We start from the raw sequence: 20,004 nt of genomic DNA, 5'->3' as shown, positions 1-20,004 counted from the left end.
TTCCTTAGGTTCGGAGATTTACTGAGTGAATTTAGTACAGAAGAGAAACATACACTGCTCCTGGTAATTTATCTCTAACATATAATGGTGTCACATAAGGTGGTTTTCACTCACCCATAATTAATGTCACTGGCAATGCAGGCACACTTTGAATATGTACACCTCAGTATATCAGAATATTCATGGTATGGGATGATCTGATTGAAAGATTTTGCTACTTTAACAGAGAATCAGGTTTTTTCCAATGATAGTGAACATCTGTAAGCGTCACTGCACAGAATCTAGTGGACCACATCTAGAATAACACTTGTTTAACACTGTGTATGTTGCAAAGCACCTTAGCATATTTTACCCCATTTAATCTTCATGACAATCCTGGTAGGAAGGCAAGGCAATTATTACTCATTAAACAAAGATTCCATGAGCACATAGTATGTTCTGGGTACCCTCTGTCAGGTAGCTGGGATGCAAAGATGAATGAGGCCCTCCCCTCATTCACTGTTGCCCTGCCCCATGCAATCTATCCCTGAAGCCCTAACACTGCACTTAGGATACTGAGTAACACGGCCTATAAACCTTGTGTTACCAGAGCACTGCCCACCCTTCCAGTTCATCCCAATCCCCTGTATATCTCATTCACGATTGTCCAGCCACAATGGACCACCACACTGGAGAAGAATCCAGGTTCTTGCCACCTCAGGGATTTCCACTTCATTTCCTCTACCTGGTATGCCCTTCCACCAGCTCTTCACCTAGATAGCTCCTATCCATCTTTTGGCCTCTGCTGAACTTGTCACTTCATTTCAGACCCCTTCTCCCAATAAATTATGTCTCACTTATTCTTTTTTTTTAGAACTTTACTTCATATCATAATACTTCACACTGAAACGTTTGTGCATATGTTTGAATACCAGCTCCCCCACATGACTGCAGGGCTCAGGAGGGCAAGAATCATGGCTTTTGTGTTCACTGCTCTAACCCCAGCACCTATCCAGTGCAGTGCCTGGCACACAGCAGACATGAAAACAAATGTACTGAACAAATACAGCCAATGCCCTCAAGACGTATACGAGACAGCGGGGAAACACGCAAAGAAGGGAAAGGCTAATTTTACCAGAGGATGGGCAAGGTTTCAGGAAGGACTACAAATAGAGGACCCTTAGCTGATGGCGGAAAGTAGACATTTGCTAGGAATACGATCTAGGCCATCAGGAGGCGACTGCAAGCAGAGAAGGGCAAGGGCTGTGCAGTGCGTCTCAGACTTTTGGCTTTGATATCTGGGTGGATGGTGCACATTCAATGGAGAGAATGAGGCTCTATTATTATTATTTATTACCAGGGTACAGAACCCAAGGAAAAGAAGGCCTTGGCAGAAAATTGAAAATTCGGATGGCAGTGATTCCTCTGCCCACCTGCTTCTTACCACTCTTAAGCTAAATAGGAAAAACCACGACTTCAACCTGAGAATATTCAGTGTTGAGCTGTAGGTGGCCGCAGGCCAGACCAGGGCAGTGGAGGGTGGTGTGAGGACCAGAAGACTTAGCACACACAGGGCCAGGAGAGCTCTCTACATCTGAACACCTTTTTTGACCAGAAGATGTCAATAATGTAATGTATGGAACTGTCAAATCACTATATTGTACACCTAAAACTAATATAATACTGTATGTTAACTAACTAGGATTAAAATAAAAACCTAAAACAAATAACAGTAATAATAATAATGGAATTTAGTGTGCTTATCTTTTTGTAGGGGGGTGCAGAAGAAGGAAAGAAAAATATTCAGTGTCCTGAGTATCTCACATGCTTGGTAATACCTATTTCATTTCCACCAGATAGTCCCTTTCCTGAATTTATTTCTAACTGCTCTATGTTGCAATTTCTAGGTTGATCTTCATGGAAGTAGTCAGGGCAGAAATCCTAAATACATATAAGAAAATGCTACCTAATGCCTGAATGGTATCGGGTTGAAAAGCATCAAAATAAGCCATTACTTAAGGGGGTTACCTCATCCTATTAACTCCTCAACAGCTTCTCTAGTTTGGCCACAGGTCTATAACAGAAAGTAGGAAAAATAAGAAGAATCTGGCATTTGCTGCCACCCATAGTGAAACTTTCTAGTCCCTCCTCCCATCCTGCCACACACAGAACAGCATTACATGAAACAGGAAGCTTTGAATCATAATTCTGGTTAAAACATAACCTATAGTTTATTTCAAAAATGCCAACAGAGTGACAGGAAAAAAAAAAACACCTTGGAAGCCTCAGTGAAAAAACAATTCTTTGGGAAGAAAAAAAACCCTAAACTTTTCAAAGTAGCAATAATGCATAGTAGGGAAAGACTAACGTTTAGCAGAAAATTATAAAACAGCCAAGCCTAGGGGAGGCAGTATAACTGCAGTAGGGCTAAAGAGGCAGACAGACCGGCAGAGAGAGCACACTAGGCAGCACTGATTATCAGTAGCCTGGGGCATCGTCCTGGCTCAAAGCACCATATGACAGCTGTGATACAGTTTCCCTGGGCCTCAGTTTCCTCCTTTGTAAGATGAAATGTTTGAAATGGATCACCTTGAAAGATCCTTTCCTGTTTAAAAACATCCCTTTAAGGGGTGCCTGAGTAGCTCTGTCAGTTAAGCGTCCGACTGTTGGTTTCAGCTCAGGTCATGATCTCATGGTTTGTGAGTTCGAGCCCTGCATCAGGCTCTGTACTGATAGTGGGGAGTCTGCTTGGGATTCTCTCTCTCCTTCTCTCTGCCATTCCCCTGCTCACTGTCTCTGTCTCAAAATAAATAAACTTAAAAAAAACTTTTTTTAAATCCCTTTAAGAATATATCGATTTTTTTTTCTGCTGCGATTATAATACAGTCAGAACAGCTACAACAGGTGAACATTTTGGTGATTCTCATCTACAATCATGTGAGGCAAATATTGTCATATACTTTTGCATATTTTAATAGCAAAGGTCAACATTTGTGAGTGCTTAACCTGTGCCAGGCAGTGTTCAAAGGCTATATATGTATTAACTCATTCCATCTTCCCAATAATCCTATGAGTAGGTACAATTATTATTAACCCATTTTGCCGATGAAGAGAGTGAGGCACAGTATATAACATAACTTGCCCACAGGTAGCAGTGACAGCGAATACACAAACCCAGGGAGTCTGTCTCCAGAGACCGCACTTGACCCCTGATGAGACAATTGAGGCTTTCAGAGTTTAGGTACTTTGGCCACCACCTGGCAGGGCCAGGTTCAGATTCAGGTGTATCAGATTCCACGGTCCATGCTCCTTCCACAACTGTATGCTTGAGAAGGAATGGCTGGCTCTTAGAGAAACAGAAATCTTCTGAAAGATCATGTTTGTTTACCTCCTATTCATCCCCACCTCTTCTGCCCCGCTGAGGAGTTGTAGAGGCAATAGTGAAAAGAGATGAAGAATTCTTTTCTTGTACCTACCATAGTTGAGACACTATGCCAGATAAAGAAAAAAAAGGGGAGGGTGGGTGCTCTGCTTCCTTACTCCTGCTCTAACAACATGATTTTTGTTTAAGAGCCGTGCAGATACTAACGTTTTGGTCAACAGGCAAGAGCAGATGGCTTTTCCTAGATGATGGTGGTCCAACTATCAAGCCACACAGCTATCCAGATTTCACACTGAAACTCTGTCTCCAACTCACTAACTGCTTTGTGGTGCTCCCCCGGCCCCCATGTGTTAGCTAAATCACCAGAGTGTTTAAAGATACACTGTGATGTGCTAAGAAAAAAAATCTGTAAGGTTGAAATGTACTTCCTTTAAAGCTGAGTTTCTCGTTGCAACTAAGTTTTATTACAGTTTTCCTCTGTCTTATTTTCATGCTTATCCTGGCATATTTTGCCGCCTCACCTCATTATGTAACCTCCACACGAGAGTAAGTGTAATTTCCCAATTTTTGCATAATCTCTCTGCCTGTCCCCACTCTCACTCCCAAAAGAGTTTCTGGAGTCAATAGGAGAGATGGCCAAAAATTACAAGAGGACTTGAGGAAGTATTAATAGCAAAAAAAAAAAAAAAAGAAAAAAAGAAAAGAAAGAAAGAAAAAGAAAAGAAAAACTGCTCTGACCAAACCCTTGGGGTCTTGGTTTCTTTTTTTTTTTTTTTAATGTGGAGGAGGGGCAAGGGGTACAAAGTGACTGAAGCAGTTGTCCAGAAGCCCACACAATTCACTCCTTGTTGGTGGCACTATCATTGTGTATCTCATTTTCAAATAACTATTTTTATTACAAAAGTAATACATATTCATCATATAAAATTTGGAAAATAAAAGAATGAAAAGGGGAAAAAACAGAAATGCATCCTACTGTCTGGAGATAGCCACTTTAACAACTTTGGTTCCTTTCCAGGGGCACCTGTGTGGCTCAATCAGTTAAGTGTCTGACTCAGGTCATGACCTCATGGTTCCTGAGTTTGAGCCCTAAGTCGGGCTCTGTGCTGACAGCTCAAAACCTGGAGCCTGGAGCCTGCTTCGGATTCTGTGTTTCCCTCTTTCTCTGCCCCTCCCCTGTTCATATATTCTCCCCCCCACTCCCCCCTCTCTCTCTCTCTCAAAAACAACTTTGGTTCCTTTCCTTCCATTCCATATTTATCATCACATCCACAGGTATATATGTAACATGTAAACACAGAGACACAAAGAACTGCACACTTAAATTACAAAGATGGAAATGGCATCATCCCATATACTCTCCCACTGTATCATGATTTTCCTCAGCATTGGTCTTCATATTTAATGGCCCCATATTTTACTATATGGACCTTCCATAATTTACTTATATTCCCCTACTATAGAAACTGTGTCTTCAGTTTTTCACTATTATAAACACAATAGCATATAAAAGCTGTGCACATATATTGGATATTTCCTTCAGAAGTTACACTTTTCAAAAATTAGTGAGGAATCCATGGTATTTACAGAGAAATTGGAAGATACAAGTAAGCAAAAACAAAGTCAATTCTAATTTCTTTTTTAAATACTTTTGTGCACATCCCCTCAGGTTTTTCTTATTATACATACATGGACACAAACACATATATTAAAATGGGGTCATATTATTAATAAAAAAAATAACAGTTACTAATAATAGTTACCACGTATTGACTACTTACCACATGCCAGCCACTGTGATTTTCTCATATTTATAACCACCTTATATGTTAGCTCAATGGTTCCCAAACTTGTCTACACACTGAAGTCACCCAGGGAGCTTCAAAAACCCTGAGGGCTGCATCCAATCCCTAAGGACTGAGGATTTTAATCGACTGGGTGAGGCCTGGCCTTGGGAGGGTTTAAGAGATCCCCAGGTGATCCTACTGGGTGTTGGGAACTATTAGGTTTGCTGCTATTTTATCCCTCTCTTACTAACATGGAAGCTGAGGAACACTCAGGTAATAACTTCCCAACATTACCCAGTTGATAAGGCTAGGATTTCGATCTAACCCTAAGCCCAGAGCCCAGACTTTTTTCTTTTCGTTTTTAACTTTTTGATGTTTCTTTATTTTTTGAGAGAGACAGAGCTTAAGCAGGGGAGGGGCAGAGAGAGAGGAAGAGAGAAATCCTAAGCAGGCTTCGCACTGTAACTGTTAGGAGATCATGACCTGAGCCGAAACCAAAAGTCGGACACTTAACCAAATGAGCCACCCAAGCGCCCCTCCCAGACTTTTTTTTCCTATTTGAGTATAGCTGACACACAATGTTACATTAGTTTCAGGTATACATTACAGTGATTCCACAAGTCTATACATTATGCTGTGCTCAACATAAGTGTAGTTACCATCTGTCACCATGCAATGCTATTACGATACCATTGACTATATTCCCTACAATATACCTTTAATCCCCAGATCCCAGGCTTTTAACTACCGATAATCTGGGATATGATTCCCCCCGCCCACCACTCATATAACATCATATTATGAACCTATTATTTTTTTTTAACATTTATACATTTTTGAGAGACAGAGTGTGAGCACAGGAGGGGCAGAGAGAAGGACACACACACACAATCGGAAGCAGGCTCCAGGCTGTGAGGTGTTAGCACAGAGCCTGATGCAAGCTTCAAATTCACAGACTACAAGATTATAACCCGAGCTGAAGTCAGACGCTTAACCAACTGAGCCACCCAGGCACCCCTGAACCTATTTCTATGTAGAACTCGGCACTAATCATTTTTAGGAATGATTATACATTTATAGGAATGATACATTTATAATCATTTGTAGGAGTGATATACTATTCCACTGTATTACTACATCAGAATGAAAGTGTTACCAATTTTTCCCACTATAGAAAATGCTGCCATAAATACCCTTATTGACACACTTTTGTGTACGTCCTTAATTACTTCCTTGGGATAAATTCCAAAAAAAATGCTGGGTCAAAAGGTAAACGTGTTTTTTAAAGCTTTTGATAATGCCAAACTGACATTCCCACCAGAAGTGCAAGAGAATGCCTGCTTCCTCATGTCCTTGCCAACACTGAATTTTGTCATTCCATTTATTTATTTATTTATTTATTTATTTATTTATATTTCTTTTAATGTTTATTTTTGAGAGAGAGAGAGACAGACAGAGCATGAGCAGGGGAGGGACAGAAAAGGGAGACAAAGAATCTGAAGCAGGCTCCAGGCTCCAGCTATCAGCACAGAGCCTGACGCGGGACTCAAACCCATGAACCATGAGATCATGACCTAAGCTGAAGTTGGAGGCTTAACCGACTAAGCCACCCAGGCGCTCCTGTTATTCCTTTTTAATCTTTGCAAATTATATTGGAGAAAATGGTATGCCATCTTAAATCTCCTTTCGACTACCACTGAGATAGAACATTTTTTCACATTTATTGGCCACTTAGATTTCTTCTTTTACGTATTTTCCTATTCCCAACCTTGGCACATTTTTCTAGTCAGATACTTGTATTTTTCTTATTGCTCTGAATAACTGCTTCCAGTTTTGTCATTAACTTCACGGGTTTTGCAGGATTTTAAATTTGCATATAGTTGATTATATTAATATTTTATTTATTACTTTACCTTTGATATGCATACAAATACCTTCCCTACCCCAACACTATATACTCTCCTATCATCTCTCTTTTTCAAAGTTTTCATTCTTCAATGTAGCAGTGTACATGTAATCCAAAAAGGATTACACATCAGAACTGCTTACAGAGTTTTGTTTTTTTGGTTTTGTTTTTTTTTTTTTTTTTTAATGTGCAGGTCCTAAGACTGAATTCCAATTTGGGGAGTCTGAGACCTGAGTAGGAATAGTTTTTAAAGCCCCATGGACAACTCTGATGCACCTTCTCCTTTATTAAGAAACAGTAGTTTAATCTTCTAAATTTATATTGGTGTCATTTTTTTCCAAATTACTTCAGCACATTTGTTAAATAAATGATTTTATGAATTTGAAATGCTACCTTTATCCTAGTTGGCAAGCTCCATGAGAGTAGAGACCATACCTATTTTTACTAACCATTGCACCTCTAGGGCTCAGCACTGTGCCTGGTGCACAACTGGTACCTAATAAATGATAATTGGGGAGCGCCTGGGTGGCTCAGTCAGTTAGACATCCGACTTTGGCTCAGGTCATGATCTTGGGTTCCAGCCCCACATTGGGCTCTGTCCTGACAGCTCAGAGCCTGGAACCTGCTTCGGGTTCTGTCTCCCTTTCTCTCTGTTCCTCCCCTGCTCATGCTCACTTGCTCTCTCTCTCCCTCAAAACTAAACATTAAAAAATTTTTAATGATAATTGAATAAATAATACCTGACAATATGTGTCCAACCTCATCCAGCCCCAAACTGGCTAGTTCTCTTGTCAATAACTTCTTGACAATTAGATCAATAAATCTGATGGTATTAATGATGACCTTGAGCTATCAAAAATACTAAATTATGCCCAGGAGGCTATGTTTAAAGTGGCCAGGAAATATGTTACAGGGCTTCATCAAATGAAGTCAAAATAATAATGTTGGCCATGTTTGAGGGGTATGGGAGTTCTGATAAAACTCTCTGTGGAGGAACTAGATACCACTGACCCAAGAGACTAAGGAGGATTGGCTTCTTCTAGCTCTTAGAGTTCCTTAACTACCTCCAGAAACTGACTCCAAGCTTCCTTGAGCTGAGGATAGACCCACCCATTCCCTCCTCCTCTGAGCCCATGGAAAAACTGGAACAGGGAACCAGGACACCTGGGTTTTAGTCCTGTCACCACCATCAACCTGTTTGAGCATGGGCATGTCACTTTACTTCTAGGGGTTGGGCTAGATGTTTTCTAAGGATCTCTTCAGATCTAAGCCTCTACCTAAAGACTCAAACAGACTACCACAGGGTAGGGCTTCCAAGGACAACCTGAAATTCCCTCAACAGAACAGGGTCCCAGGGTCATCCCAGGATATAGCAAAGTAATAGTGACAACAATAATGGTGGTTGTATAAGTAGTAGCAGTAGTAATAGTAACAACAGCAGCTACTGATAAATTTTAATAAGCACATATTATATGCTGGGCAATATTCTAAATGTCTTACTAATAATAAAGGCACACATTTACATGGCACGTACTATGTCCTAAGTGCTTTGTATATATTAATCTTCAAAATGACCCTATAAGGTGAGTTTTATTATTATCCTCATTTTACAGAGGAGGAAACTGAGACACAGAGAGGGTAAGGGACTTGTCCCAGGTCTCACAGCTACCAAGTGATGGACCCATCAGAGTTGAACCCAAATCTGTATTTTTAACTATTCTACCATAGTGCCAGCCAAACTATCATTGTCACTATTGCTTGTCACTTTAGATGTTGCATATAACAAAAAATAAGTTGCAATTACTTATATGGAATACTCCCCTATTCACTAATGCTAAGAAAATGTGGTTTTACTCCAATGTCATTTTAAGCAGATCCGATTTTAGGGCCTGAGAGAACAAAATATATGATTTATTAAGAAAATACGAGAGGGGCAAAAAATATATATGACAGGGATACCTAGGTGGCTCAGTCCGTTAAGTGTCTGACTCTTGATTTGGTCCCAGTTATGATCTCACAGTACATGTGATTGAGCCCTGCATCGGGCTCCATTTGCTGAGAGCACAGAACCTACTTGGGACTCTCTCTCTCCCTCTCTCTCTGCCCCTCCTGGCTCACACATTCTCACTCTATCATTCTCTCTCAAAATAAATAAACTTTAAAAAAGAAGAAACTATGACATTTTATTAAGAATTGGTATTCACTAGAATGTTTTTATTAGAAAATAAATAAATCATTAACTACTAATGGTGTTTCCACTAAAGAGAAAAAACACAAGCTCTTTATGCATCATTAGGAACAAAACTTTAGATCCCCACCTTCACAAACTTCCATTCCAAACTTCCAGCACCACCTTTTAATCATGAACCTAACAGCCCATAGGTGTCTCAAGCAAAAGAAGCCAAACCAAAGTCAGTACACTAACTCCCCATCATCCATCCCCATATGCTCTTCTCACATCTTCCCGAGGCTAGGTCCCCAATCTCGGGGACTGGCACCACCCGCCCCAAGCACCCAAACTGGGTATCAACCCGGGCCCTGTTCCCCCCACATCTGGTCACAGAACATTTGTAGAATTCATCCTGTGCTCTCTATCCTTGCTGCCCCCGCTTCTGCTCAGACTCCCAACTCCTTCCCTCAAGTGCTCTACCAGAAACCTCCCAACCAACTCTTGGCTTTCTTTCTCTCCAGCTCCAACTCCACCTCAACACTGCGGCCAAAGTAATCTTTCTGAAACAAAATCTGATTATGTTACTTCCCTGTTTAGAATCTTTGTCTCCCAGATAAAGTGTAAAATCCTTCCTAGAACATACAAGGTCCTTTATTATCCGGCCTCCAACTACCTTCCCAGCTTCATCCGAGGTCGTGGCCCACACATCTCACACGAGGCAAACGGAGCAACTTGGAAGTTCCCAAACAGTGCTTCTCTGTCTGCCCAGAATGCAATTCTCTCATTCGCCCATCTGGCAAACTCCCACTCATTTTTTTTTTTTTTAGACCAGCTCAAAACTCAGAATTCATCATGCCTTTCTCTGAGCTTCCATCACATTTTGCACCTCTCCCTATTCTAACACTTAATTCAACCTAACACAATCATTTGTCTATATGTCTGCCTTTCCCATAAAAGAAGGAACCCTCTAGGGCTCTGTGTCTTATTCACCTCTGTATTATGTTTGTTTAATGAAAGAATACCTCGCGATTTAAACAAGAATTTCCAAACTGCTCCTGATAAACGTCCAAAGCGAGTGATACAAGCCAATTCCCATTTCAACAAACATCTTCAAAGTAACAATCCTCATACATCAAAAATACATGTTGCATTTGTGTGCCTTCATATTTGAAGCCATAACCAACAGGAGAAAGTTTTAACAGATACATTAGCAACCAACAAACCTACCTGATGAATACCTATAGCTATATAACTTCTTGCATTCGACTCCAAGTGGTTCTTAACCTTTTCTGGGTCACAGACCAGTCTGGGTAGTGTTTGTCTATCATTTCTTAAACCCACACTCCTTTTTGAAAAACATAAAAATCCCACACAGCCCCAGAAATTCTGATACTCCCCCAAGGACACGACCCTGAACCCCACCAAAAATAAAAATAACTTTGCAGGTGGTAGGAATTCCTAGGTTCACAAGAGATGTAAATCCATCAGGTAAGACACCACCGTTGAGTTTTGCTCTTGGGTAGTTCATACTATTTAAACGGGCATTTTCCTTCCATCACCAAATATAAACACTATAACATTAAATATGCTTTAAAGTCTTTACTGGGAAGAGGAAGCCAGGGAGGTGCTGACATCTGTCTCCCCCACCACTGAGAACCTTATGATAAGGAATTTGCAGGAAACAAATGAAAAACACAAATATGAAAAAAAAATCCTGTTTCCTCACACATAACCCCCACAAGCACATGTTCGAAAGAAGGGAGTTCTTTCAAAAGGCTTCTGGCATTACATTTTCTTGCTACTACCGTCCCCCTACCTCTCCACCCCTACTTTATTTTTTTTTTTTTAATTTTTTTTTCAACGTTTATTTATTTTTGGGACAGAGAGAGACAGAGCATGAACGGGGGAGGGGCAGAGAGAGAGGGAGACACAGAATCGGAAACAGGCTCCAGGCTCTGAGCCATCAGCCCAGAGCCTGACACGGGGCTCGAACTCCCGGACCGCGAGATCGTGACCTGGCTGAAGTCGGACGCTTAACCGACTGCGCCACCCAGGCGCCCCATCCACCCCTACTTTAAAATAGGTGAAACTTCTAGGTAGCAGCAACTTCTTTTTAATTTTATTTTTTATTTTTTAAAATTTACATCCAAATTAGTTAGCATATAGTGAAACAGTGATTTCAGGAGATTCCTTAATGCCCCTTACCCATTTAGCCCATCCGCCCTCCCACAACCCCTCCAGCAACCCTCAGTTTGTTCTCCATATTTATGAGTCTCTTCTGTTTTGTGCTCCTCCGTTTTTATATTATTTTTGTTTTGCTTCCCTTATGTTCACCTGATCTTCTTTTAAATTAATATACTTTTGTCCTTGTGGAGACAAAGGGTTAGAGAAAGGGTTGGCTGGCTGCCTGCCACCAGCTTGGGGGGTTGGGTTGGGATGGAGGAAAAACCAGTTAGAGAAATAAGTTCTGATTTCTTACCCTGCCACATGGCCATCTTCAGCCTTTCTTCTCCCACGCTGGGGTCACACACTTGTTTTCCCAAAGCCCTCCAGTTTTATAAGAAGGCTTGAATGGGATGTAGACAGACCAGCCGCTGTGTGGCCTTGTTTTCTGCAAGAAGTTCAAGCCCTCAACCTGAAAATGTGAATAGCAAAATGAATATCGAAATGAAAAAAAAAATTCAAACCTTTAAGAATTACCTCCTGTCCCTCTTTGAACCTCTCCTTCAAAGACATGCAGACATGGATAGTGCCTAGTTTTTCCCAGCGAAGTACTGCTTTAGAAACATAGAATGGTAAGATCCAGAGTCAGTTACTATTGCCACTGAGTGCTGTCCAATTCTGCGTGAATCACTGGATCTTCAGTAAATGGGTTTCAGAATCTCAAAGGATGCGTGGTTGGATGAGATAACCAATAAATGTCTTCCCTATATTCACATTCCACAGTTTGGGGAATGAAGAACAGCATAATATCTATTGCCCTCTCCTACCGCCCGCCCCAGCACCCAACTTGCCATTTAAAACTTAGTAGAAAGGAGAACAACTTTTGTAATATTTAAAGTTTTAAAATAGACCCTGTATAGGAATGGAGAAGCAAGCAAGCATAATAAAAAGTTAAGAGCAATGCCCTTTGGGTCGTGGTTCTTTCTCTCTGCTTCACTATACTTCCCCACACTTTGCCAGTGTCCTAAAAGAAGCATATATTGCTTTTATAATCAGGGGTAAGAAGAAGAAAAGAAAAAAAATAAAAATAGAATACTAATTTAAGTACTACCAATTAATTCAGCTAATTCCTAAACTTAAAAAGTCAAATTCGGTCTTAGGACAATACTATTTGCAAGGATATGAAAGGAGCTAGGAATCAGAGGGACAAAAACATAATGTCTGACTACGTTTGATTCAGAGGCTTAATATATTAAACGCTGTGCTGCCCATTTAAACAAGTTCTTAATAAATTGGTCTTCCTTATTTAGCACCCAAGTCATCAGCTTTTTCTAAGCAAAAGACCTCACGTTTTTGAGTTGGTCAACATGAAAGTAGGTTGCTATTTCCATAGCTTTTACACAAGTAGCACCTCCACCCGCGAAATGAAAGCTCTAATGCATGCATGAAGACTAATACGAACTTGAGAGTCATCATTTGGGTCTTCCTTGATGACTTTTGTTTAAGGAAAAGAGTGTAAATGTGGACATTAGCCCCAACAGCACCAATAGAGGGGGGGGGAACCAATGCTTTGGATAAGCAAAGGTTTGCGAAAGTCCAAGAAAACTTAGGAAGTCCCAAGTCCAAGGATGAATTCACCAGGAAAAAGCGCTCCGATGACTTGTCTAGAACCCCGGACAGTTTGTTTTGGTTTGCCGTTTTCTTTCTCTCTCTCTCTCTTATTTCGCGTTAAGTAGTGGTCCGCGCCTCGTGGGACCAGGAGAAATTTAACATCTCTGAAGTCAAACCCGGGTAGTTGCTAATAAATGTATGAAGTTTATGTAAAGCAGATTCTTACTGGCTTTTTATGCTCCACCCTTGAGGATTTCCCTCACTTTACTCGGGGTAGCTTACACTGACGTTATCACACGGGCACACGTACAATTTCGCTTAGCACTCCAGGAAACTGATTTGCTCTGAAATGTTAAGAAACGTAAACGTGCATCAATGTGAAGGTACAGCTTTCCCCTTCAGGGTGAAGGCGCTCAAGCACAAGCCTGGAATGTCTGGAGAGAACCAGCCACCCGCGCTAAGTGAGAAAAAGGAAAACTCGCCACAACGACTTTTCTGAGAGTCTGGAGTCCACTTCGCTAAGACCCACACCAACCTGCGAGTCCAGAGCGGGAGGAAGAACAGCGGGGCCTCGAAAGAGCTTCACCAGACAAAACCACTCTGCCCCAGTCCTGGAAAGGCGACGCCTGCAGCCAGCCTCCCCCCCATTCAAAAGCGGAACGGGCTTGGCGCCGCTCCGCGAGAAAACTTCGCTGGGACAGCGCAAGGACCCTGGCTCGGAGAATAGGGCAGGGCTCCCGGGAAGATGCCGCCCTGCACTGGCTGGAACTAGCCGGTCTAACTCCTCCGAGTGCCAGGCGGCGGCGGCCGGGCAACGGGAACCCCCCTCTCCGGGGGACCGAGCCATCGGGGGAGCGCTTCCCCTGTGTCGCTGCGCCCAGGGGGTGCTCCGCGGGTGGGCCGGGGGCCGGAGGCCCGCCAAGGACCTGTTGGGGAAGCGACAGCCCATCTGTCTTTACCTGTCGCCGAGGTCAGGGGCGGCGGAGCCCGTCTCGGCCGCCGGCGGGCCGAGCGCTCAGTCGGCTCTGGCGTCCAGTACACCAAGCCGAGCTAGCGCCCCACGTAGCCGGCAGAGCTTCATTCACAGCCCAGCCGGGAGGAGGGGGAGCGGAGCGGGCGCGCGGCTCATGTGACAGGCGCCTCACAAGCATCGGCCAAACACAGCCAAAGCCTGCGCTTGCGCGTCCTACCCGGCCTTCTCCCGGCACCTCTGCCCTGGCAGGGCGGGGGTGAGGCGAGGTGGGAAGGAGGCCGGGCGGAGAAAGCGACGTAGGAGGAGTTTCCGCGTGCGCAACCGCAGTAAGTCGGCCCTGCTCGCTGCCATATTTAATGAGGACTGGGCGGCCCCTAACCCCGTGTTGGGCGTGCCGATTGCTTTTGAAAAAGAAATGCTCCCATTATGCTTCACTGTTAATAACCTGGAGTACGATTCTTTGGGGTTTTGTCCTTAGAATGAAACTGTTTATGCCGAGCTTCTGGCCGACAGAATAGCCAGTAGTAATCTAATACTAATTACATTAGCTGACATATTTTGAGCCTCTAATTACGTGCCAGGCACTGTGCTAAGCCCTTAACTCACTTTCATCTCATTTAGTGCCCACAATAATCGCACTGGGGACTATCATTCTCCGCTTTTATTCATGAGAAAACAGACGCACAGACAGATTAGGTAACTTCTCTGAGCTCACATAACAGGAGTAGGAATAGTGATCAAATATAGTGATGCTTATAACAGTGTACTTGAGCCTCGTTGCAGCACTGGATAATCTACACGGCAGTTTTCCCTATTATCACCATTTTTTAAAGTTTATTTATTTATTTTGCAGCACTGGATAATCTACATAGCAGTTTTCCCTATTATCACCATTTTTTAAAGTTTATTTATTGTGAGAGAGAGAGAGCATGAGCAGGGGAGGGGCAGAGAGAGAGACAGAGACAGAGAGAGAGAGAGAGAGAGAGAGAGAGAGAGAAGGAGGGAGGGGGAGAATCCCAAGCAGGCTCCCTGTGGCCAACGCAAGGCTTTGGATATCACAACTGTGACCTCATGAACTGAGCCTAAATCAAGAGTCCCACACTTAACCAACTGAGCCGCCCAGGCGCCCCAGTATTATCTCACCATTTTAATAATTACTAAACAGAGGCTCGGAAAAACAAAAATCATAGGTTTTAGTAAGTGGTAGAACTGAGAGTCCAAAATAGACCTTCCTGACGCCAAAGTGCTTACCGTAGGATTGGAAGAAACGGCCCCTCATTTTACAGAAGAGGAAATAGGCCAATGGAGTGCATTGACTTATTTAAGATGATCCTAATTAGTTATCAGCAGAACTGAGACCAGAATCCATATAGTCAATCCAGGCAATCTAAAAGTCAGGCTTTTTGACCATTGCAATGAAGAAGACCACGCACAAGAGAAACCATGGGGCATCTAACCAAAGAAAAACAATCATTACAGAATTTGAGGGAAGAGTGGAGTTTAAATAAATTTTAATGAAGGACTGTTTTCTGTAAGCTCAAAGCAGCACTGTGTGAAGGGGTCAACAACATCGAGTCTGGGCTGTGAAATGAACCCAGACACCGGTTTCCTTGGGAACCCAAAGTAAAAACTAGATGTGGAATGTTGTGTCCAGATAGCCCTTATCCGAAGTTCTGCACCTGGATAGGAATTCCAGGCTGCTTCTTTGTTTCCAAGAACCTTATGTCCTCCACACAAATGTGGGATGTTTTATTCTCACTGGCATGATTTCAAGCAGCAAAGTCTCTGATAGTCTATGTTTGTAGAGAACAAAGTCTCTCAGGGAATAAAAAAAAGTGGTGGTCACTCAAAGGGAGTTGTTATCATTTTATAGCTGTAGCGTGTCTTTGAAAGAAATACTGTTCCCTGTTATATTTGCAGCTGGCGTTATCTGTGTTTGATACTCCAGCCGGATGAATGGCCAGATTTTTGCTTTCTCAGTCCAAGCTTATTTTTACTTTATCTGGTAACATTTAGTCCCTCCTTGCCTTCAGGCACTCATAGTGTAATGGGTGGGAGGGTGGGAGACAGCCACAAGTTAACTAGAAAAAATCCAGGGAAAGTTATGCGGACTCCTCTGATAAAGGTAAATCCAAGTGGAAATAATACCTTGTGCAAAGGAAATCACCTATGAGGACGTGTGTGAGTACTCCTGTGTGATTGAAGCTTACGGTAGGGAAGTGTATGGGGGATACAACCAGAAATTCACGCCGAATTTTAGAAGATCCTGAATGTCATACTGAGATTTGTCCTTCATTCAGAAAGTGATTGAAAAAGTATTAAGGTTTTTGAGCAAGGGAATCCTGTTATTGGAACTCCTCTTTAAAAGGGTGAACCTGGCGTGGGGTTCCTGGGTGGCTCAGTTGATTAAGCGTCCGACTTTGGCTCAGATCATGATCTCACTGTTTGTGGGTTCAAGCCCCACATCGGGCTCTGTGCTGACAACTCAGAGCCTGGAGCCTGCTTCGAATTCTGTCTCCCTCTCTCTCTGCCCCTCCCCACCTCGCACTCGCTCTCTCTCTCTCTCTCTCTCCCTCAAAAATAAATAAACATTAAAAAAATTGTAATGGGGTGATTATTCAGAGAAATGTTCATTATTGTTTTTGTCATTGCAGGATAGAAGAAACCAGAGTTTATTTGCAGGTTTAGCAGGAAGAGCCCCTGGTGAAACAGAAATTGAAGAGGCAAGAAAAGGAGGGGATAGATAGATAATGGAGTAAAATACATGGGATATAGAAATGAAATGCAAAAGAGAAGCTAACCTTGGAAAAGATGTATTTTCCTCTGAGACCATAAAAAGAGAGATTGAGGGATAGTAATCTGGTTGGAAGCAGACTTGTCATGAAGCTACCTTAGAACATAAGTTTATTTGGGAAAGCTTGAGCAGGAGTGATAATTACGTTGGAGTTGGAGAAGGCTGCAGTACATGCATATTACCACTTGGTGTCGCCACTGGCCGCCGACAGGTTGGAGGGCTCCCATTGGGGACTTTAGGAGCACATTTCAAAAAAAGAGTATTTCACCTTTTGTGAAATGCAAAACAAAATAGTAATAGCAGTGGGCTCTGGACCCAGACTTCCTGAGCTCAGAACTAACCAGACTCAGACACTTAATAGCTGTGTCATCTCGTTCAAATTACCTAATTTCACTCTGCTGCGGGTTTCTTACTTGTAAAATGGGATAATAGGATAAAATGTACTAAAAGATGCAAAATAGAAAAGACTAACACTCAGTAAATGTCAGCTAGTATTACTATTGATGATGATAATGATGAATTCTCTTTCAGCCTTTGGATCCCCGAGTTTTGCAGGAGCTATTCATGTGGTGAGTAATAAATGCCTATACAGTACCTTGCCGAGTGAAGTGGTTAGAATGTGGTGCTCATGAAGCAAAGTTAATAATTTAGTCAAGAGTTATAGATTCTGGGGCACCTAGGTGGCTCAGTCAGTTAAGCATCCGACTCTTGATTTCGGCTCAGGTCATGATCTCACAGTTGTACAATCAAGCCCTGCGTCAGGCTCTGCACTGCCAGTGTCCTGCTTGATTCTCTCTATCCCTCTCTCTCTGCTCCTCTTCCCCCCACTCTCAAAGTAAATAGCTAAACACCTTTTTAAAAAAAGTTATAGATTCTGTTAACTCTGTGTTCTCTTACCCTTATCCTTAGCCAGGCGTCCTACAAGTGTGTGTACATGGTCACAAGCGAATCTGGCCAAAAGAGTGTAGATAAATCAACATAAATACGTCCTCTGCTTTCCCCCCACTTGCGTGGAAGAAATTGAAAAAAAATGTTCCCACCCTACCTCCCACAATGGTCAACAGACTTTTGATCAAAAGCCATTTCAGGTCTTATAAAACAAAGAGTAAACACAATGTGCTCTTAAAAGTTAACTATAGGGGCGCCTGGGTGGCGCAGTCGGTTGGGCGTCCGACTTCAGCCAGGTCACGATCTCGCGGTCCGTGAGTTCAAGCCCCGCGTCAGGCTCTGGGCTGATGGCTCAGAGCCTGGAGCCTGTTTCCGATTCTGTGTCTCCCTCTCTCTCTGCCCCTCCCCCGTTCATGCTCTGTCTCTCTCTGTCCCAAAAATAAACGTTGAAAAAAAAAATTTTAAAAAAAGAAAAGTTAACTATAACGAAAGAATAAAACTGTAAACTTCTCTATATAATAAAAGGTAGCACTTGAATGTGAATTTCGCAAAAGCAAAGGCCCCAGAGCAATAGCTCACTGTGGCACCTAGAATGTCTAAAGCAGCTTTATCTTTAATTTTGAAATTGTCATTGCAAAGGTAGACAAATAATTACATGAGTACATAGCCATACGAAGTAGCGAGTGGATGATTATGGTATTGTTCTTATGTATTTGTTCCACATTTTGTTTGAACCCTTCCTATTGTGCCAGGCACTGTGTTAGCCCACAGGGATACTGGTTTTAAAATAAAATATCTGGGGTGCCCAAGAAATACCTGGGATCATTCTAGAAAAATGGGGGCAGAATCAAAGGAAATGAACAAAATTCTCTAGTTTAGGGGCCCTACTGAAACAGGTTAGGAAATTCTGAAAAGAGAGTGATCTAGGATCATTTGTTTTTGTTTTTAATTTTTTTAACATTTATTCATTTTTGAGAGACAGAGCGCGAGCAGGGGAGGAGTGGAGAGAGAGGGAGATACAGAATCTGAAGCAGGCTCCAGGCTCCAAGCTGTCAGCACAGAACCCGACGCAGGGCCCGAACCCACAAACCGTGAGATTGTGACCCGAGCCCAAGTCAGAGCCTTAAACCGACTGAGCCACCCCGGCCCTGACTGGAGGGCTTTCTTAGTGCTGTTGCCCCAAAATGCGGTAGGAGTCACAGACCAAATTTGGGCTCTGACACTAAGAAGCTGTTTCACATCAGGCAAATCACTTAATCTGCATGCCCCAACTTCCTCTTCTGCCAAATGGAAGTGATAATATCTGCTCCACTGAATCCTGAAGGTGGTATGAGGATAGAAGGGGGAAAGGGATATGAAAACACTCTGCAAAATAGGAAACACCATAAGAATGATGTATGGAACCTGGCATTTATCGAATGCCTACTATGAGCTGGGCGCTGTGGTAGTGCTGTAAGGCAGTACTACTCAAAGTGTGGTCCATGGCTCAGTGCCAGTCCACAAACTGTTTATTACTGGTTCACGACAAGAAATTGAGAGTAAATGTTTCAAAACCTTAACAATTTGACAGAGTAATTCTATGTCTGTTGGATATAATCATCAAAACATTGAGCTTATATTTTGTCTGTGTTTGTTTTGATTTGAGTTTTCTAGTAATTCATTTGTACTGTATTTTATAAAAGTGTTAGTACACGATGGATTTGGGGGAAAATGGTCCTTCCTGTCACAAATGGTTTGAAAAGCACAGCTGTGACGAATATAAAGGATATATGGGACATGGGCCATGCCCTCAGGGAGCTCTCATGCTAGTGGGTGAACAGATATCACAGTGGTTCTGAGAAATCACTGCTATTTCATGTGCTCCAACTCCCTCACGGAACAGTGGGCTATACAGAGCTGGATGAATTTACAGATTAGAGACCTGCAAATCCTCAAAGGAAACAAACTTTCATATTTGCCCCCCCCCCTCAGAGTACTAGCATCTCTAATCTACATAGAATTGGACTTCTCTCCGATTGAGGGCAATTTGACATGTGATTTTCTAAAAGTAAAATTTCTTGGGGCGCCTGGGTGGCTCAGTCGGTTGAGCATCCGACTTCAGCTCAGGTCATGATCTCACGACTAATGGGTTTGAGCCCCACATTGGGCTCTGTGCTGACAGATTCCATGTGGATTCCGTGTCTCCCTCTCTATCTGCCCCTCCCCCGTTTGCACTCTGCCTCTCTCTCTCTCTCTCTCTCTCTCTCTCTCTCTCAAAAATAAACATTAAAAAATTTTTAAAAGTAAAAGTAAAATTTCTCAGGGAAACCATCTGTGAAAAATTATGCTGGAACCAATTAGAGAACAGTAAA

At 42.5% G+C, this 20,004-nt stretch overlaps 1 protein-coding gene across 1 annotated transcript in view; it reads right to left on the bottom strand.

Moving 5' to 3' along the window:
• Positions 1–14,148, bottom strand: part of CLCN5 (chloride voltage-gated channel 5) — a 144,410-nt gene extending 130,262 nt beyond the window's left edge. The window contains exons 1-2 of the mRNA XM_030305792.1: positions 13,958–14,148; positions 11,704–11,859 (exon numbers count right to left, since the gene is read on the bottom strand). Of these exons, the coding sequence (XP_030161652.1) occupies positions 11,704–11,719 (16 nt within the window). The 5' untranslated portion in view covers positions 11,720–11,859; positions 13,958–14,148. The remainder of the gene's footprint in view (positions 1–11,703; positions 11,860–13,957) is intronic.
• Between the last annotated feature and the right edge of the window lie 5,856 nt (positions 14,149–20,004).

This window comes from Lynx canadensis, chromosome X (genome assembly GCF_007474595.2).
Source record: "Lynx canadensis isolate LIC74 chromosome X, mLynCan4.pri.v2, whole genome shotgun sequence".
In the NCBI taxonomy this organism is placed as follows: domain Eukaryota; kingdom Metazoa; phylum Chordata; class Mammalia; order Carnivora; family Felidae; genus Lynx; species Lynx canadensis.
Note: the sequence above shows the minus strand (reverse complement) of the source record. Positions and strands in the feature narration are given on the sequence as shown.